The sequence below is a fragment of the Corapipo altera genome, unplaced genomic scaffold (genome assembly GCF_003945725.1).
Source record: "Corapipo altera isolate COAL_440 unplaced genomic scaffold, ASM394572v1 23, whole genome shotgun sequence".
Classification (NCBI taxonomy): domain Eukaryota; kingdom Metazoa; phylum Chordata; class Aves; order Passeriformes; family Pipridae; genus Corapipo; species Corapipo altera.
In genome coordinates this window covers 219,889-240,724 of record NW_020884878.1, presented here as the reverse complement: position 1 = coordinate 240,724, position 20,836 = coordinate 219,889, and the positions used below count along the sequence as shown (strand labels likewise).

The 20,836-nt window shown below is 45.9% G+C and overlaps 1 protein-coding gene across 1 annotated transcript in view; it reads left to right on the top strand.

Annotated features, from left to right (window-relative positions):
* Positions 1–20,836, top strand: part of RTN1 (reticulon 1) — a 118,324-nt gene that overhangs the window by 47,003 nt on the left and 50,485 nt on the right. The window contains exon 2 of the mRNA XM_027637702.1: positions 18,311–19,048. Coding sequence (XP_027493503.1) covers positions 18,311–19,048 — 738 coding nt within the window. The remainder of the gene's footprint in view (positions 1–18,310; positions 19,049–20,836) is intronic.

Below are 20,836 nucleotides of genomic sequence, written 5' to 3'. Positions count from 1 at the left end.
TTCTCCACTTTTTGCATGTGCCTGAGCAGTAGAATTCATTATGAAAATGTGCTTCCAACCATCAAACTGCACTTCTGCATCTTCTCAGCCTCTGCTGCTAAGCCACAGCCACAGCCCTGTCTGGAAGTTCAGCACTGCTGCTGCTGCATTTCCACCCAGCTTCACCCTCCTGCCTTCTCCCTGCATCTCTGGTATCCTCCTCTGGCCATGGGACACAGCCCAGCCTGCAATCTCATTAGAGCCATCTCTGCTGCAGTCTGGCCCTCTGGGGCTCCAATCCCAGGAACTTTGGGCATGGACCAGAATTGGGAAACCTACCAGTGTTTTTGAACAAGAATCTGTACCTTCAGATCTCACATCAATTTAATGAGTATAAACTATTCAGGCACTCACACTCTGATGCACATTACTGATATTTTTAGCATCTGGACTCTCAGGAGGATCCATCTCTGTCAGCCTAGCTGCTGTAAGAGGTAGTTGAGTAAAGCTGGATTGCAGATGGACAAAAGTCTTATTTTGTTTTTACTTCTCATGAAAGTGAGGTCATCTTATAAAATTCACCAGTGTCCTTTATACACTTCCAGGTGAATAAGGCAGCACAATTTAGATAATCAATAAAATATAACAGCCAAAAAGAAGGAATGTAGAAAAAGGATACTTGGAAGATTGTTGCATGAGTCCTGTCAAACCTTGTTTAGCTCCTGTGTCTCAGCTCATGGCTGTCCCCAGCCACCTCCCAGGGAGGGGGACAGATGTTTTCCAAAGCAGGCTGAATGCACTCTACTCCAATGGCATGTGGCTGGGGAAGGGGGTCTGGGGGAAAAGGTGGGTAGAAATGGCTTTGTGCATCTCCATGACTTCACGTGGAGTCACGAGAGTGACTCCAACTGGAGTCAGAGCAGCCTTGAGGCAAGGCTGTTATGTCAGACTTCAACAGCCCTAAGGGGAACAAACTGGAGCTGATGTTTCCTCAGACTCAATCCCTGCCTTCCTTATTGTCCTACCCAAGAAGGAATCAGTGCTTTATACAAACTTCTGGATTCTTGCTCCTGTAACAAGTTACATCGTCCTCAGCTGATGCTTATAGTGAGGGGCAGAGCAGCTGTAATGTGCAGGAATGGACACAACAGCTCATTTGACTGATTCAAGCACATAGATGACACTGGGGGAAGGTTCAGTCTTAAATCATTACAGTTCTGCCTTAAGCTAATCCTCTCCCTGCCCAGTGTTTCCTACTGAAAGCTGTGTTAGCCAGCAATATCCCAGCCCTGCTGATGAGGACAGCAGCACAGAGCAAAGCATCCTGCCTCCCTGCTGCCTCCAGCAGTGTGCCTGCTCCATCCAAGGTCTCTACACCTGATGTGGAGGAAAATTAGCATCAGTCTGGTGATGCTGAACCTGTCTCAGGCTGTTATCCAGCAGACTGGCGTGGCTGCTTTGGTCCAGGCAGCAGGACCTACACGTGTTCACTGTGCCTCCATGCACATGTTGTACCTCACGCTCTTTGCTGCTCCAGCCTGGAAAAGCTCCCTTCCTGCAGGAAGACAGGTAAAATGCCTGAGGAGGCAGGTAAAATTCCATGCAGGGAGGCCACCACCTCCTTGTTCACTCCCAAACATCCTCCTCTTCGGGGCTGTGTGCGCATCTGAGAATAGCTCCTTGCCACAGCCTCCTCCGCAGGAACAGACTTATTTATTCATAGGCGTTGGGTTTGCTCTGATAGTCTGTCTGAATTTATTCTAAAAAGAGATTTGCCTTGTGCCTGGGAAGTGCCTGGCCCTTCCTCCAAAATGAAAGTGAGAAAAGCTCCTAGTGTGGTTTTGTACATGGTTAAAAATAGTGTCCTAGAAATGTATGATGGATAAATATGAATGAGGGAAGTGTAGATCAAATGTAGTAACCTTCAGAGTGTACATATGGACAGGTATGTGTGTCCTAGAGCTTCTAAAATTTCTCCTGTTCTCACCCATTTCATACTCCAGCCTCTCCTTTCTTCTCTGCCTCTCTTGTCCCTTGTTTCCATGGCTTTGCTTTAATTCTTCTGCATCACTCTTCTTTCATTTAACTCTCACTCTGCTCTGCCTATTTCTCTCCCTCCACATCACTGTCCTTCTCCCCCTCTGCTTTCCATCCTGCTCCTCCACACCTCATCTTTGTCCTCTCTCCCAACACCTCTTCCTGTTCTTAGCCAGTGCTCCCTGTTCTTACTTTTGTCTCTGCATCTTTTTCTCTTCATTTCTCAGCTGTTTCCTTCTCATCATCACACCCAAAATCTGTTGGGGTTGCTTTGTCCAGGTAGCCCCTGGGGTAGGCAAGTGAAAAAGATCTCTAGTGCAGTTTAGCCACTTGGTACAGAGATGGGATAAAACTACATGTGGAGTTAAAAGCTGACTTGAGAACTAGCTGAAACACGCAGAGACTGGGTAAACTGGGCTGGGGGATGAAACATGTAATTAGAATGGAAAAACCATTTTTGCTTTCCCCCTTGAAGACTAGGCTGACCTTGGTCTGCAGCTTGGGTGAGACCCACCTGGAGACACCCTGAGGCATGTCTGGGCAGGAGACAGGGACTCCTGATCCCCAAAGACAGAGGCCTGGCCTGGGTTACCAGCACAGCCTTTGGCTTGGGAGCAGGAATGGCAACCAAGGGAGGTGTTTCATTGCATCCTGGATGCACAGTCAGAAACATCTCACTGGAATGGCTGTTTACACTTGTCAACTTGGTCAAAAGCTGGCATAAAATCCTTAAGCCTGTATCTGATGTATTTAACTGGATGAAAACTTTAGAGCTGAAGAGTCATCCCATATGTTCTGAGTACCTTACAGTGACAGACCTGAATGTTTATCCACAATAAATACCCTTTCACACCACAAAACAGTGTTAAATGGCTCCAGGGTAAGTGGATTTGAGCCAGTGATGGTATAAATAGCCTGCTGGAAATGCTCTTCATGCAGTCTCCCATCCTCAACTTCCCTCATATCTCCCATTTCCAGTTTTTAAGGGAGAAAAGTCATAGAATGGTTTGGGTTGGAAAGGGGCCCTGAAGAACATCTAGTCCCAACCCCAATGTTGGTTATTATCTTTGGAATATTTCAGGTCAGTCAGGGAGCTGTGTGGATCTCTGAAGCTGGTTTTGTGTTACAACCCTGTGGCTGATGTGAGCATCTGCTGGGCAGTAAGAAAAGCAGCACCTGAGCCATGTGGCATTTGGATAAGACATGATATTTTAAACTTCTTGAAATTCCTAATTTATTGTGGAAAGCCATTGCCTAATAGTTGTATTTAACTACTGAAAGCCAGTTTTCCTCTTGAAAAAATTATTGGAAGAATGTACTGGCTTGTGTTTTGGAGCAGAGTGCAGCATGGTTCTTCCTCCATCTCTGTCCATCCTCAACCCTGTGCAGACTTAATTTCATATTTGCTAAGGAATGTGCACTGTTCTAGCATTCAACATAAAGAAAAAAAGTTGATTGTTCCCTTTCACTAAAAAGAAGTGTTCAGAAAGGTTCACTGAAAAATTTAATGTCTGCAGGGTCATACTCTAAATTCTTGTGAACAAAGGAGGGGAAAGGGCGTCAGTTTTTCCTTGTTTGCTTGGGCTAATAAAAATGCCCATTGCCTGCTTTTAAATTAAAGCATATTTTGTTCATTCACTTCTGGAAAATGCATAAGCAAGTTGCTGTGAAGAGGCAGCTTTAAACAGCAGCTGCTTTGGACAAGCTGGGCCTATTGGAAGTGGGGTTCTCTCTGCTTTTTGCTCTCCACAGCTCAGCCCCAAAACTGATAATGCTGAAGAAAGACAGGACACTGCCTGAATCACCTGCTATTGGGAGCAAAGAGAATGGAAATCTGTGCAGGCAAAGATGGCTTTTACGTCTCCTGCACAACTCCTTCCAATAGATGGGATTTCGGGACAGTGATTTATATTAATACTCAATAGAATGTTACCATAGCAACTATACAATGTGGTGAATAATTTCATGGGCTTAAATCCAAAACGCTGGGAGCTAAGATGGGTCTGAGCATCATTTAGGGCTTTGGTCACGTGGGTTCTATGCTGGCCTGACTGGTCTTGGGGAGAAGTTAGGGTAGAAGATAAAAGGTGCTCCTCTGGCTCTGAAGGGAGCTGCAGCCTGTTGGGTGCAGCTGAGGTGGGGTAGGGAAAATTAAGGACACCCTCCTTATGCACCATGTTGCACGTGCTGCCATGAGGGACACTGATGCACAGCATTTCCCTTTTACATTAGGAGTTTGTTGTAAACCAGATCTGACATTTAGCTTCAGGTCAAATTAAATTGATTTGACCTAGAATGATTTTTATTGGTTTGTTTTTGTTTCACGTAAAAAAAAAAATCGTTAAGAAAAAAAATCTGTTACAGCTCAGTTCCAAGCAGAATTACTTCCCTTTAATTTTCTCTCTTGCCAGACTGAAGAGTCTCTTATTTGCCTAGTTTTCATCCGTAGTGCTAATTTACAAGAAGCAAAATGGGGCTGTCTGCAGTGGTGCCAGAAAAAGGCATCTGGAACCACCTCAAAGGGCAGAACTGGAGTTCATTCCCTGCTAAGGCCCATCCAGATGTAACAGGCAGATGGTATATGGGCACCCCTGTGCTCCCTGTTCCACTCCTCTGCCCTTTTCCATCAAAAAATACACCTTGACATGCAGCCTAATTCTGTATCTTAATTCAAGCCATTTTTTCTCCCACCCTCTAAGACTGTGACTAATTCCTTCCTTTTTCTTTTACCAGTACCTTGAGAGTATTTATAGACTGTGATCCTGTTCTCCCCTTCCCTTCCCCCTTCCATACAATATAAATTTATCTCTGTTGTTCCCTCCTCCAGGCTGGTCCCAGGTGTCCTGTCCTCCAGTACTTGTGCCATCAGCATCTTCTGTAGCTTCTCTGCATTTTTCTGTGCTTTTCTTAACTGAGTGAAATAAACCACACAAATACCTGGCTGCTGGTTTTCCTGTGTCAGAGGACAAGGAACAGATAAATAGCAGGAGTCTCTTCTCCCTGCCCTGTCTGTCCCTGTGTGGGACCTTCTTTGTTTTCTATTGCAGGGTTAGTTCATGAGCTCTTACTTATTTCTGTCTGTGGGATGCCTGTTGCCTCCTTTAGTGTCCTGCTGGGTGTTCAGTCATGCCCAGTCTGCAGCATTCCACATACAACTTGCACTCTGAGCCTCTGCCAAAGGGAATATTCTGCACTCCTGAGGAAAGACTTATCCATTGATGCATTTACACTACCCTGGCTGAGATTTTTAATGCAATGAATGATTAGCCAATACCCAATACTCCATTTGAAGACCTCACTCCAGGACATCTTAGTGTCTTAATTCTCTTGTTATCACTTTATCCATTTGACTGATGTACTGCATGGATTTTATGAGTTGGTTACCAGAGAGAACTGAATGCCAAAATTACATGAGAAAGTGAAGTTTCCCACACTCACTATTTTTCCTTTGCTTCCTAATACCAAGGAAAGATTTAATCAACTAGATTTAATTTTTTTTTTTTTTTTTTTTAAGCACAAGACAGAGAGGCTGGACATGACCAGGTCATGTGCACTGGCAGCCCAGAAAGCCAACTGGGCTGCATCAGAAGCAGTGTGGGCAGCAGGCCAAAAGAGGGGATTCTGCCCCTCTATTCCACTCTTGTGAGACCCCACCTGGAGTGCTGCATTCAGCACAGGAAGGACATGGACCTGTTGGAGCAAGTCCAGAGTGGGACCACAAAGCTGCTCAGAGGGCTGGAGCACCTGTGCTATGGAGACAGGCTGAGAAGGTTGGGATTGTTCAGCCTGATGATTGTTCGGGGTGACCTAATTGCAGCTTTTCAGTACCTAAGGGGGCTACAGGAGAGCTGGAGAGGGACTACTTACAAGGGAATGGGAGTGACAGGACAAGAGGGAATGGCTTCAAACTGACAGAGAACAGGGTTAGATTAGACGTTAGAGAGAAATTCTTTACTGTGAGGGTGGTGAGGCCCTGGCACAGGTGGCCCAGAGAAGCTGTGGCTGTCCCATCTCTGGGAGTGTTCCAGGCCAAGCTGGATGGGACTTGGAACAACCTGGTCTAGTGGAAGGTGTCCCTGCCCATGACAGGGTGCTGGATGTAGATGGTTGTTGAGGTCCCTTTCCACCCAAAACATTCTCTGATTCTATTGCTTAATCTTACCTAGTAGCAGTGCACTTCTGAATACCCTCTGGCTCACAGTGGTAGACTCTAAAAATGAGCTTTTCCCAGAAGACACATTGCTTCACTTGCCCTGAAGTTTTCTGGATGTCCTCTTCCATCTCTTTGAAAGCACTGCAGAAAAACTGCTCGTCATATTTTTGTATTCTCTTTGGACATTTTTATTATTGTGGCACAAACCTACGGGTGAATCAGCAATATCTACAGAAATGTCCTGTCCAGAACTTGTTCTATAAGCTGTTCTCTTCTCAGCTGAAGTGCAATACCTACTGTATCTGCTGGGATGGAAGGGTTTTTGTTAGTCATCACAGCTGCAAATCTGACCGTAGCTGTCTTCCAAAAGTAGCTCCTGCTAAAATCTGAAGCAGGAGAGTTGCTGTGGAGGTCATGTATTTATCCTGTCTCCTCAAGCAGGAGCACCTTTACTGATAACATTTGAGATTTACTTCTGTAACTGCTCTTAAAAACCTTCAGTCGTTTAGGATCTGAAACCTCCCTGGGCTGAATAGGAAACTATTTCAGTGCTTTCTGCCTCTTCTCAGGTCAGGGTGGCAGCAGGTTTGGAGTCTTGGGCGTTTCTCTGCGGGAAGGGACCTTCTTTGGTGGAAAACAGACCTCCCTGTGATTGAAAAATCTAAGTTTTCATCGCAGCTTTTCCTAGAAATCTTCCAGCAGATGTGGGTGAGGCAGCTGTGTGCAATAACCTCTTCACAGGTACTTCAGCAGCACTGTCGGCACACTGATGGGGAAGAACAAGGGGAGAAATCTCTGCTCCTGCCTTTCCCTGCAGCTTCCACAGTTGCTGGCACCTGACCCTTCTCGTGCAGCAGAGGCTCAGGGAAAGCTGCACGAGGCGTCACGATCTGTGTAATTATTCCCAGCTTTTCCAACACCAGACTGTGCTGCTGAATGCGGAGAGAGGCTCCTGACGGAGAGGTTGGTCCTGGCGCTGCTGTCAAGCTGCTGCCCCCCTCCTGCTTTAATTGCACACAGTAATTCCAGCAAATAGGTGGTTTGGCTCAAGGTTGCTCTCCCACAACCTCAGAAGCTTTCAGGAGTGCAGCCTCTGCTGTCTTTAAACCTGCAGAACACTGTGATTTAGCCACCAACTCTGACTGCAGGGAGCTGGGCCAGCCTGCAAACAGCAGTGGCGGGACTTTGCTGTTGCTTTCCTCCACTCTTCCAGAGAAGTGATCAGCAGCTGCCCTGCCCTAGAGCAAAGCAATGCCCCTATCCCTGCCCTGCTGGCTGCAGGAGAGGGCCAGAGCCAAAGATACCCATATGTTAGGTTTCCTTATCCCAGGAAGCAGTGGGTGAATCTGCAGTATCCTCAGGTTATCCAGGAGTGAAGAGCCTGTGGGTGACATCCAAGGTGTCTGTGAAAGGTGCCCAAGGACAAGCCAGCCTGTTGACCAGGCCCAAGCTCAGGTCCCACAGCACCCTTGGAAACCTTCAAGCTTTGCAAATGAAAAGAAATGGAGTGCTGCCAAGTAAGAAAGGAGCAGGAGCATCTGCTGTGCTTTCAGAGAGGGTGACAGTCAAACTAACCTATGTCAAAACATCTTTAATAACTTAATTATGCCTTCACCTGGAGCACAGACTTAAAAATTTTTGGCTGCTTTCCTGGGTGGGTGAATAGTTTTGGTGTCATGTATTCACAGTCTGGAAATGGAAGGGTTTGTAGTTGCATTGGTTCTTCACTAAGCTAGAGTGAGGGGTGGGATAAATCTCAAAAAATGTCCTTCAGGGAAATTAGATGTCTGGGGAGGATTTTTTCTGTCTGGCTTGGAGTAAACTCATATTTTATAGGAGAAGAGAGATAGTGGCAGGTAAAGAAAGGAGACACCTTGAAGGCAAGAACATTTATAGCATTAGTTATAGCACATATGGCCCAATCCTCCTTAAGCAGAAGATGGAGACAGCAGGTTGATGCTGATTTATGACTGCAGTGGCTCTGCCCCACATTCTGCACTACTTTGAGAGGTTTAAGTTTAACATACTTTTCAAAACTCTTTGATTAACTTTCTTATGCATCCTTGGTGCCACGACCTTCTAGAAATAGAGAGAAATCACTTAACGTGCAAGGAAACCACATTAGTGCTTGGATCAGAGTTTGCTTCCTCACCTGCCTCAGCAGAACCTCCTCATTTTTCTTTTTTTTCCATCATACCTTTTCTGATGTTATGTATTCTGGATCCTACTGGGTCTTCTCTCCTGATGTTTCTGTTCCTGCTAGCAGACACCAGGAGCCAGCATACCTGTTCCTCTGGTCTTTCTGGAGCAGGTCATGTTGTGGTGGGGAAACCTTGTGTGAAAAGAGAGCTGGTTAGACGGTGATTTTTTGAGCTCTGTCTGCCTGCGTCAGCCTCGCTCCAACGTGTGCTCTCTGACCTAGATATCCCTGCTGTCCCTTGGGCATTAGATTTGATCCTGATTTATGGCCAGCAATGCCTTGCCCTCAGACTGTATTTGTTGGCTCCGGGGGCCTCGTACTTCCTTCCCTGGCGACAGTTTTATGCAGGTGTAACTCTTGTTCCTTTGGTGGAGTCACTCCTGATTTACCCCAGCCTGCAGTGCCTGACAGCTGGTTTTCTCCCTGAATTACTGTGCCTGACACATTACTGTAGGTGTTATGCATTGTCACAAAATTAATTTTCCTCTCGAGAGCCCTCAGTGATTTCAGCTGAACTTCATTGCAATTGTTGCTCTGTCTCTCTGGAAGATTCATGTTGCTGGAGTGACTTCAACTCTGGGGGATGGGGAACCAAGATCAAGTGCAAGACAACCCTTTCTGCCTTTTCCCTCAGTTTTTAATAGCTGGATTTCCATGAGATGCTGTGGTCAGGTATAAGTAGCATAGAAAAAACTCAGCTGTCCCTTCAGATTGTATCAGATTCTTACTAAAATACTTGTATTTCAGCAAAAGTCTTTCTCCAACACTGGATGTTACCTCCCTGTGAAAGAGCCTGAAGCTGTAGGGCAATGATTTCTGTCCTGGGTTTATCACAGCATCAAAAGCAGCTGGCGCTGGCATTTCTCCCTTTTCCAGGCCGATTTGGAATCTGCAGCCACATGGCTGGAGACTGACCTACAGCAATTGTGAGAAGCTGAATTTATAAGTGACTGGGACCTAGCAAAGGTAGGGCTGGATGGGCCAAAGGTGCCTGTGAAAGGGCTCTGGGATGGACCTTGGCCAGGAGAGAGGCTGTTTCTGCAGGTGAGACTGGAGGACAACCTGGTCTGAGTTCAGACTGCTTTGGAGCGGTCTGGGGTTAAAAACAGTGAGCAGTTGAAGTTCCTGCATAATTCTGGAAAGGGGATTTAGGTGTTTTAGAACTTAAAGATGAATGAGACTTAGTCAAACACATGTAGATTTTGTGAGATTGGTGTCTAGTGCTCTTAAGGGGAGCTGGCCCCAGTTTCAAGTCATTGAAAAGCATGATTTAGATGCTAATTCACTTAGTGCTTGGAGGAGTTTTTTGGGACTTGGAGTTTTATCATTCCAGGGACAATGTCCCTACAGTGAAATAAGAATGAATTAATCTTATAAGTGAGCTTTAATTATCCTTCGGAAATTGCATTTGCTGATGTTTTAGGTAGTATCTTAGTGTCACTGAACCCTACTGACTAGTCATTTTACTATCACCAGAGTAGAAACCTTTTTTTTCCTGAACCAGATTTTTGTTAAAGCTCACTAAATGATATTTGTCTCCTTTCTTTTGATAATGTCACACATCTAGCAGGAGCACTTGCAACTTTGTGCATCTTTCAAACCGCTCTTGTGCTCCCCTCAAGGCTCCTTTTAAAATGTTCCGGATTTTTCATGCTGTCCAGGGTACTGTGGAGGGTTGTCACGGACCTTATACCAGGGTTTTACTGCCAGAGCAAATTGGAGCTCTTGGAGACCATTTATTGAAGCAGAAAGCCTGGAGGGCATGTGGGGGTGGGAACTGTTGAATCATTTACTATGGGTTCGCTTTGCACACTGGCTGGTTGGCTTTGGGGCACCTGCTGAGCATCCCCTGCCAGATGCCGTGAGCTCTGCTGGATGTCCATGGGAGCTGAGGATATTCAGCATCACCAAACCAAGCCCTGCTCCTCTGTTTGACTTGGCCTGGTCTGAGGTGCACCACGACACCACAGCAGCAGCAAAAAGGTGGACCCTGGTATCTTTTTGGAGAGGCACTGACAAGGAGATAACAGGTGATGTGGTGCAGAATCCCTGACAAAAGAGAAGATGCCAGGATGGCAGTGCCGGCAGCACAACGTGTCCTGTGCTCCCCAGAGTGGATCTGTCTTAATCTTATTAAAAGCTCAGCAGTGTATCCTGCACATCTCTCCCACAGACAGGGCTGTAACACTCCTCAGCAGAGCCAGGACCTGATCCATGCCTGCCCAGTTGCTGGAAGAAACCAGAAGCTGGCTGGTGCAACAGGACAAACCTTGGGAAGCCACAGGGAAGAACCGAGCTTTGATGTAACATGATGGTGACCTGCCACCTGCCGATGGGGTGTCAACCAGGCAAACCTGTCTCAACCAGGCAAACTGAAACTCCCAAAAGTGTTAGGACCTCCAGGAACTGGATTCTGAAAAGAATTCGTCCCCTGCTCCAGCCTCTGCGCTTACAAGGAATTGGGGCCTTGATAAAGGATACTCATCCCCAGCAGGCAAGCTTTTTGGGGCTGGGATCTCAGTTGATCCCCATTCCCCCATACATTTAGCCCATGGAGGACTGAAATTGGTTACCCCTGGAACTGGAAGCTGCAATGCCTGTTTACAATAGACAGCTAAAGCTGTGGAAAAGTGATAGAACTCCAGCTGGGGCAGGAGGCTGTAGTAACTCATATCCTCTGCAAAATGACCTGGGGGAGGGTTTTTATATGCATCAAAGCTTATAATTAACTTGTTTGAGTTTAGGACTTGCTTCCATCTCGGGGGGGGGGGGGGGGGGGGGGGGGGGGGAAAAAAGAAGCCAGTCCAATGAAGTTCAGGTAGTTCAGGTTTTCAATACAATTAAGCCTGTTTTTTTCCACCCTGTCCTTTTGCCCTCCTACCTGTGCAGGAGACAGAACCTACCTTTCTGCATGGCACTGTTTCCTCTGATTGCTGCAGGATCTCGAAGGGAAGAGTGAATAACTTGCACAGCTGATGCACAGACTCACTCCTGTCCCCAGGAGCTAAGCTCAGACTGTCAGCTGCTCAGAGACAGCGGGACGCAGCCTTCCTGCTGCTCTGAGTTTCCCCAACACATCCAGGACCCATGCAGAGAACCAGGGGGAAGTAATAACAGAACAGGAGCGTGTATCCTTCTGATACATCCGTTTTTCTCACAGCATCTATTGTGCAAATGAATCCCAAGACGACTCTCGGGGTATGGCCATTCACGTTTGCCAGTGTGAGATTTGTGGACTTATACCTCTTCTGCAGTCAGGATTATGAGGATTCTGGAGGAAAAGAAGTTGCTATCCTGTAAAGTGGGTTTGGAAATCCTGAGCTAAAACAAAAGAGCACCATCTCCTGGCAGCTGGGAATAGCTGGCACTGCTTCCAGGGATGCCTGGAACTGCCTGGTGCAGTTCTCCTGCAGGCAGCTTGCTGCTCTCTACGTCTAAACCTTGAGCATCTGGAGGTGGGGTAGCTCAGGGCTGACAGCTGGCTCTGGACATTGAGAAAGGCTAATCCAAGGGACACTGGGAGCTGATCTAGGTGTTAAACACAGCACGGTGATGCCAAACAGTGAAACTGTTTCGGTTTCAAGCTCTAGTTAATGTACAAGTGCTGAAGTACTATTGAGTTTCACATGGATATTGAAGTGTTTTGGGTTAGGAAAATCACAGAGAAGGGTCTTTGCAGAATTGAGAGCATGGCTCCCGAGTGGTTATCAGTGGGGGTAACCAGTCCATTTCAAAGTATTGTTTGTGATTTGGGCTGGGGCTGAGAGATGCCTCTGCCTCTTGTGCAAGATGCCCTTGCTGCTGCCAGGAAGGCACTAGTAAAAGACACTGGGAAATCTGTGGAGCATTCATGAGGTTTGAGTTGGACTTGAAATCAAGCAGAGAGGAAAAAACAGCTTGGTCTGGTTCCAAGAAAACAGAGTGTGCTTTGAATTTGGAGACAGGCTTGGGACTGCTGGTCCCCCTACATACTGTGAAGAGATGTGTAAAAGTGATAAAACACTGAACATCTGTATAAAGATGTATATGGACAGAGATAAGAACACAGTAAGGCAATATAATATAAGTTTTGAAGAGGAAGGTGGCTGAAGTGGGATAGTAAAAAGAAACAATGAGACATCATGTAACAGGGTCAAAAGAACAGAAAAAAGCCTTTCCTAAGACTAAGTTAGGAATAAAAAGAGAGAAGCTTTTCACAAAGAGCATAGGATTTTAACTAGTGGCTGATGACAAAATTATAAATTTGGTACAAAAAAGGTAGGACTGTCTAATAGCTACTTTTGTTGTGTATTTGGAAGAAAGCAGGAAGATGCATTTACATGATGGTCATGGGTGAATGACAAAAATGAAGGAGAGGTTGGAATGTAAAACTGCTGGTGTGGGGTTGAGAAACATATCTCTGCTGGTCATCAGAGAGGGCTCTCAGCTGTGGTTTGGTCTCCAGATACAGATATTTAGGTGGTGGCAAGGTCTGGGCAGTGGGACTCTCCTGCATCACTGTCAGGTGCAATGGGATGCCCTGATGGCTTCCACAGCCTTGCTGTGAAATCAACCTGTCTAGGCAATTAGAAAATAAAAAGCTTGCCAAAATGCCCCACCATCTCCTTGAACCTTTAATAAAATATAGGACATATTTTTAAGAGTCAGGTTTTAGTCTCAGTGCTGAAAGTAAGTTATTGCATGTCCCTGAGCTCTGAGGTGCCCCCAGGAGTCTTGGATCAGAGCAAAGTTGCTGTGCTGGAAAATTCTCATCACTCAGCTTTGGCTTCTTTGTTATCTAAGATCTCTGGATGACATCTAAAGGACTGAGGTACTGGAGGTGACACGTGGGATGAGAGACCCTCTAGCATCATTTAGGGTCAGGTAAACAAGAGTGCTCCCCTTTTTTATGGGACTTTGCTTTTTACTATCTCTATCATGAATTAACACAGGTCAGGGACTGTCCAAATAGGTCAAGGCAGACCTTGCTGCCAGGAGACTGTGATGTGTATGGACAGAGGAGAGACCTGGGGAGACCCTGCTTCTGGGAGCTGGCAGCCCTGCTGCCCTGGGGTGGCTGGTGATGGCTCCTGAGGCTCAATATCCAAAGCAAAAGCCAGAGCCAACTGTTTAAAAGACTTACAGGAATTTGCTGGAAGCAGCTTGCTCCCGCTATTCTGCTTTTGTCTGAAAAGGTCGCTGAAACCTTGATTCCTCCAGTTGCAACCAAAGAGCTTTTCTCTTCTCAGCACAGCTCCAGGCTGTAAAAATGGCATCGTCTAATTAAAGACTATTTTCCTCTCTCCTCTTCTGAAAAATTAATGATTTTGACCAAATCACTGACACGCAATAAATATTGAACCTCGCATTGCAGGGCTGCCAGCTGTTCTGGGGAACTGAAATTTCATGTCATAGGATCACAGAAATATTTCATGTCATAGAATCATTGAATGGTTTGGGTTGGAAGGGACCTTAAATATCATCTCCTTCCAACCCTCCTGCCATTGCCAGGGACAACTTCCACTAGACCAGGTTGCTCAAATGTCCTTCTGTGTCAGTCTGTCTGTGCCACTGAAGTTCGACAGGTTAACATGAAAACAGGTTATTTTATTGAAAGTTGAACACAATATTCTGAAGTGATCAATTTTAATAAGACTAACACAGTTGGAAAAAAAAAAAATTAAATTAGCTCTTTTTCCTGTCTGTGATCCTCAGCTAACTTTTTGTTTCTTCTTCCAGTGTGCTGCAGCAGTTCACCTTGCCTTAATCCAAACTGGTTTTCAGATGGATTTCTTAAATTAAGAGTTACTCTGCTTGAAACCAATGATTTCTAAATTATTTCCTGTGTCAATTGCTGAATAGCTCTAAACCCAATGCTGTAGCAGAGGATTGCTGGAGCAAACAAAACAGTCATTTTCCAATATTTTTTTTCTTTACAGTTGATGAAAACACATGTAACTTGCTGAGCATCTCAGCTGTGCTCGAGTGATTGAATCAGAGCCATTACTTCTTAACTGGTTGCAGGAAGTGAAATTATTTCCCGAGGGCTCGTGTTACGAGAAAGCAGGACTGCTGCTCTCAGGAGCTGAATAGCTTTCCTTTACCTGAGTTGGCAGGCAAGTTTTTTGGGCAGTTCTGAGCGAAATCCAGATTAAAAAAGCCCAACCCCTTGTAACAAGGGTAGATTCAGACCTGATACTGTCATGCGTTACCAGTGCTATTCAGGGCTTCTCCTTCCCACGGATATTGAACCAAATAAACTAAAAGTCAGAGAGGGCATTGCTTAATCACCAGCCTCTGAATACACTATTCTTCAGCAAAAACCTGCTCAGCTATTACAGGTTTCCACGTCTTTAATAGGCAGCCTAATAGCTGATAGATTCACGCTTCCCAAATGAGGCAGTTTTACCGATGGCTTTAAATCATTCCCAGTGGAAATAGAGAGTTGCATTAAATCCTATTAATTAGGCAATTTCAGCTGTCTGCAGTGCTTTAGACTCTGCTGTTGCCTTGAGACCAGGAATTCCCATATGTCCTGCTAATGTGAGCCTTCTCTCTGCTCAAACGTGCTCACACCCCTATAAGTTTGTCTCCTCCTGAATCCCGGTAGGAAATGCATTTTCTGGTTTCATCAGTATTTGCAAAACCACTGCAGGAAAAAAAAAAAGGTTCACGATTGACAGTGATTCCATTTTAAATCAGCTCTTGTGTTAACATTTGCTACAACACAGGGTTTGTACTATTTAAAAGTGTAATGTTTTTGTTGTCTATTTCAGGGTTATTTTTTTTCCTGCTGATGAATAGCCCAAAGAATGGGATGATATTTTCCCAGCCTCTGTTTATCACCGAGGCTCTTCTGCGAGCTCTTCTGACTAGCTATAATTCCTGCTATGAAGCACCTGACACAAATGCATCAGAAACCTTTTCACTGCTCTATTGATCGGCATCGCTAAGAGCTGCAAATGCTCATGCATCTGGCTCACATATACTGTGGACAAAGTGCAAATATAAACTGCAAAGAGCATCTATGAATATTGGTTTGACAGCAGCTTCAATCTCCTTTGACTCTGTTTGTGCTCCCTCTTTGCTAGCAAGAGTGGGATGGTTGTAAAACTGGGTTTTTGCTCACTGATGGTGTTGTGGCAGTGTGTTTCTCATGAGCAGGGAAGTATTCCACAGCCATCTTGAGCTGGTCCATAGCCACTCAGGGTCTGTGGGACTTTTCTAGTGAATTCAGTGGGCTTTGGATCAAGTCCAGCAGGCACTGAGGAAGCATCTAATGAAAGAGCAACCCTGAAACCCCGTGGTTTAGACAGCCACTCACCCAGCACAAATAGTAAATTACAAACAGCAGATACTGGCAGCAACAGGCACGAATAGTCTGTAGTCAGCAATTCACAGCCTGAAATATGTTGGCGTAAACAATGCATCAGATAATTCCAGCTAACCAACACATTTGTGAAAATCCAAGCCTGTTTATGGATAATTTTCAAAAGGGCAAGTTCAGCAAGAAAAGCATTTGTGAGGAAAAGAACCTCTCCCTTTTTGCTTGCTGATAATTTAGAAATGTGTCTTAGGTATCAGCTGTCCTTGAGAGGCACAGGATGACCTCACATAAGACCTGGGTGTTGGGCAGCCCAGTTTATCCCTTATTCTGCTTTGGTTTCACTGTGGTTTTCCTCTTAGGCTTCATTCTCAAGTAGCTTTGCTGTTGGGACTGAGTCATCTGAAGCAGTGAGGATGAGAGCTGCCTGCAGCAAGTTACAGAAGGATCCTGCAGCCCTGAGTGAGCTGGCAGGATAACAGAAGGTGAAATTTAGAGCAGGTAAAGTTATATAGATAGAGAGGGGAGAATAAGTCCCAAATTCACGTGTATAGGAAAAATCTCTGCAGTGACCCTCTCCACTCTGAGGCAAGATCTTGCAGTGGTGCTAAATGTTTCTATGAAAAGTTCTCTGCAGTGCTACACAGTAGTGAGAACACACAGCTGAAGGCTGGGAATGACTGGGAACGGTGATGATGATTTTTCACTTGCTAGCTGCAGCTCCCCTCATTCTGTGATCTCCCGTGGCAAAGGAAGCTGCCACGAATCCCTGGGCTCTCGGGATGTGGGGATGGAGCTGCTGTCAGCATCCTGTGTGCAGGAGCAGATGAGCAGTGAGGGCTGGTGGGGGAGAAGCAGCACCCAGAGCCAGTGACGGTGGGGATACAGGATCAGGGAGCAAAGGTAGGCTGAAAAGCAAGGTGTGGCACTTCTGGGTTGCTTTTCCCTTATGCTACCGGGTTTCCCCATGTAAAAGGGGGAACATGCTGTTCCCACCTCAAAGGAGGCCCAAGGATGTTGCACATCATCACAACAATGCAAAAATGATGAGGGAAATGGTCACTCTGCCTTTGTGCAGGGCTTGGGATGTGCACGTCAAATCCAGTCAGGCTGTGCAGTAAAACAAAGCCTGCAGCTACAGCCTAAACAGTGTTATGGGAGAATAAACTGCTTCAGGGCTCACTAAATGAGCTGCATGTGCCTAATGCATGCAGAACTGTGGGAAAAGGCAGTGTGGTGGTGTCTAGAGACAGTATCATCCTGTGTGTGCAAAGAGAAGGCAAGTACCCAAATGCAAGTAGCTCAGAAGCTTTCGTGCTGACATTTCTCAGCTTCTGGCTTTGCAACTGCAGCAATGTCCCTTTTAATATATACTGTGAAGTTTGCACTGAGGGGACAGTTTGCCACTGTGAAATTTGCACTGTGCATGGCAGCCCAGGACATGGCACATGTGGAACACATCAGGAGCACCCCATCCCTTGCAGGGGATGAGGAGAGGTGAGATAAAGCCAGCCAGCCCCTGTGGTGCAGGCTGCATCACCACACGAGGGGTTAACAGGCTACGCCTTTCCGCAGGCACCAACTCCTGTGGACACTGGCTTTGTTCCTTCTCATCCCATTCCCTCAGCCCCTATAAAAATCTGTCTTCCCGACTCCCTCATGGGGAATCTTGCTGTTCCTGTTGAGCTGTGCTTTGTATGAATGCTGCAAAGTGAGAGTGGCCATTGCTTCTAATTTAATTAGTGTCATCCCCAGGAACCGAAAGCGTGACAGAGGGAATTAGAGGCAGTGTATGAAAATGATGCATGGGTGTGGGTTGAGGTTTAACCACCTTCATGCCAGCATGATTTGCAGATGATGCACACAGGGTGCAGCTTTCTGAACATGTGGAAATCACTAAATTAGGTTGTTTAGTCTCTGCCTTGGTGTTTTACAAATTTAGGTCGGCTACTCCTAAAAGAGAAAATGAAATCTAAATCTGCCTACCAACTTTCCCTCTTGATTTCTGTCCAGCAGAATTTTTTTCTTAATGAAAAGTTTCCTTAGGATGAAACTCCCCCAATGCTTTGTATTTAAAATATATTTTAAAAAATAGTTTTTGTATTAGATATTACATTTCTTTCAAGGATTAGCTCAGTTGGTAAGAGCTAATCCTTGGTTCTAATAACACCGAGTAGCGGGATTGACTCTTGTATGGGCCGTTCACTTAATAATTGGGCTCAATGATCATTGTGGGCCCCTTCCAGCTCAGAATATTCTGTGAGAATAGAATAGAATAGAATAGAATATTGGATGCTGAGCCCCTGAGCTGGATTGTGGGGGAGGCTGTGAGATTGCTATCACTGGAAGTTTTTATTCACAGGCTGGGAAAACATTGGCCGGGAATGTTAGTAACTATCAGGATCATTTATGGCTATTTTAAGATAGACCAGCAGCTGGAAGCCTTGTCTGACAGATTGTACTACTATGTTGCCCAAAGGTATAAAAAGAGACAGTCCCAAAGAGCTTGCAAGCGAAGCCAAGTCTGGCGCACAAACCAAATATAAAATCAGCAGGGGGTAAGTGCGGCTTTGCAGAAAACTTGATGCAAGCAGGCACTTGTCTCTTACTGTGCCTCGTTTCTGTGTCTTTGCTTTAGGTGTCACAGCCTCATCTCACCTCTTTGACTATGGCTCCACTGCCAACGGGGGCGACAACTCCTTCTACACCTCTCTGATCTCCGATGTCCACTACACCACCCCGCGGGACTCCACCTATTACATGGGCATTTATCAGCAGGAAAACACTCCCATTCCCTGCTCAGGCAGCACAGAGGGGTTTAACACTCTGGGGCATCCTGTTCAAGATGTGACTGGGTTTGAGTCCCGTGGCTTGTTTAGCTCAGATTCGGGAATAGAGATGACTCCTGCAGAGTCTACTGAAGTCGATAAAACCCTAGCAGATCCCATGAAAGTAGAAGGTTACAAATACATGGACATGAGTAGGTCAGAAGAAATAAAATACCAAGACAAGCATGACTCTGACTCAGAAGATGAGAGCCCAGGCCTTATCGAGAAGTACCGGGGAGTGCCCGCTGGGTCCACCCACACTGCTGAACCTCAGCGGACGGCACCAGAGGGCACAAAGGCAGCCAAAGAGCAAGACCCTCTTGAAGACAGAAAGTCTGGAGATCAGTACGGTGCCTCTGTGGTTACAGCCCCCATCAAGATCACACTCACCGAGACAGAAAGCGCCAGGGAAGCTGCCAGCAAAGAGTCCAGCCCCACTCATCCAGAGACTGGTCTGAAGCCGAGCCGTGAGGTGGTACCGACGGTGACGGTGTCAGAGCCAGAAGATGAGAGCCCGGGGTCTGTCACACCACCATCCTCTGGCACAGGTAATGCTGATGCTGGGAGAGGGCACTGGTTTTTTTGCTATTCAGAAAGTGGTTGCAGTTGTAGCCCTGCACGCTGGAGATTACTGTGGGTTTGTGGTGGGTGTAAGTGGGACATTAATGAGGGACATCAATGGAAGGAGATTAATGAGACTCCACGCCTCAGGTGTTTCTGCTCTGCTCAGGCACCACTTTGTGTTGCTGAACTGAAAGGGAATGTAAACAGCGTTACCCATCAGCAACACACTGCTCAGGATGAGCTGCCCTTGCTGTGTGGAAAGAAATCCAAGATTGCTAATCCCAGTCTCCCCAGAGATCTCTCCTCAAAGGGAAGTTGTGTACTGGTGTGTACCTGTGGGAGTGTCTTCATCTAGGCAACATTTTGAGCTACATCCTGATGATTTGGGGGTCTCTTGGTCACCCTGGCTGTCTAGGCTCCCCAAGGGAAATGAGGTGTGTGGGATCAGAGCAGTGCAAGTGTCTGGGTTCATTTTCTAAAAATTTTAATGGCTGACTTGACACCTCTTTGCTCTTGCAGAGAGTAAGGTTACATTGTTAAATATAAGTGCTGTTTTCATGTGAAAGTGCTGCTTTTAGGAAGTGCTGAGGAGGGAAATGCTGTCACCTCATTTACAAGGGGGACTGGAGGGAAAAAGGGCCAGTCTCTTTTAAAGGCTCATAATTTCTGTTGGAGTGGCACCAAAATCCCATGTTTATACCTTCTCTTATTGTCTGATTACTGCAGTAGTACATAACATCTATTCCTCATTTTCACTATTATACACTGCTAAAATATGAAAGTAGTATAATATTTTAAAACATAATAAAGTTCTGTGACAGGAAGCAGAGTTTTCAAACTGGAAATTAAATTTCAGCATCTTGGATCAAAATCCTTTGAGAATGAGCATTTGACATTTGACAATGGACATTCCCGAGCTGAAATTTTCATTGTTTTGATGACATCTATGAGCATTTAAAAAACTCAATTAGAATTTCATTAAATTAGCAGCCTGGGATTTCCACCCAGAGAGGAAATCCCTACCCTCAGAGAATTATTTAGTTCCTTAGTGTGCATTTGTACACTTTCACACACGAAAAGGAGACAGAAGGACCCACCACAGCTGTGAGTTTATCCTGCCTGTATCAGCCAGAAACTTTAGATAATGAATAGATTTCAGAGTCCCATTTTTCTTTCATTTGACTGGGTGACATCACATGCTGCTCCTGAGACATGCCATTTTTTATCAATTATTTATTTTGCACTTCAAGGTAATTAAGGACTTCAGGCACTGACTGTTATTTATTCAGTTTTTGGCAACCCTTCAAGGCTGCCTTTGGGACACTTGATAAATGTATCCCAGCAAAATAGCTGAACAGTCTGTTGCAGAGCCTCAGGGCTGCTGCCTTTCTGGGAGGCACTGGTGTGGCCAGCATAATTGACAGCACGGAAATGTTCCTCTCCATGGGCAAAGATCCCCAGCACTGCCCAAACATCCCTGGGAGGTCCCACTGCCTCATACTGGGATGCTGGAAAGCCAGAAACACTGTTTATCCATTGCATTAAGGAAAGAAGCAGGCATCTTCTTCTAAGGGCTGGCTCCCAAAGGGTGTTTCCTCTGGAAATCCCCCCTTTCCCACAGCCTGGGATGTGCTGTGCCCGGACTCTGCACTCAAAAGCGAGGGAGAAATTAAAAACCTGCCCTCGCTATTCCCACCCAGTGACCCAGCGAAGTCGCCGCTCCTAGGTGCCCCTCAAGCATTCTGGCAAAGCCCCCGGCTACCCCCTGCTGG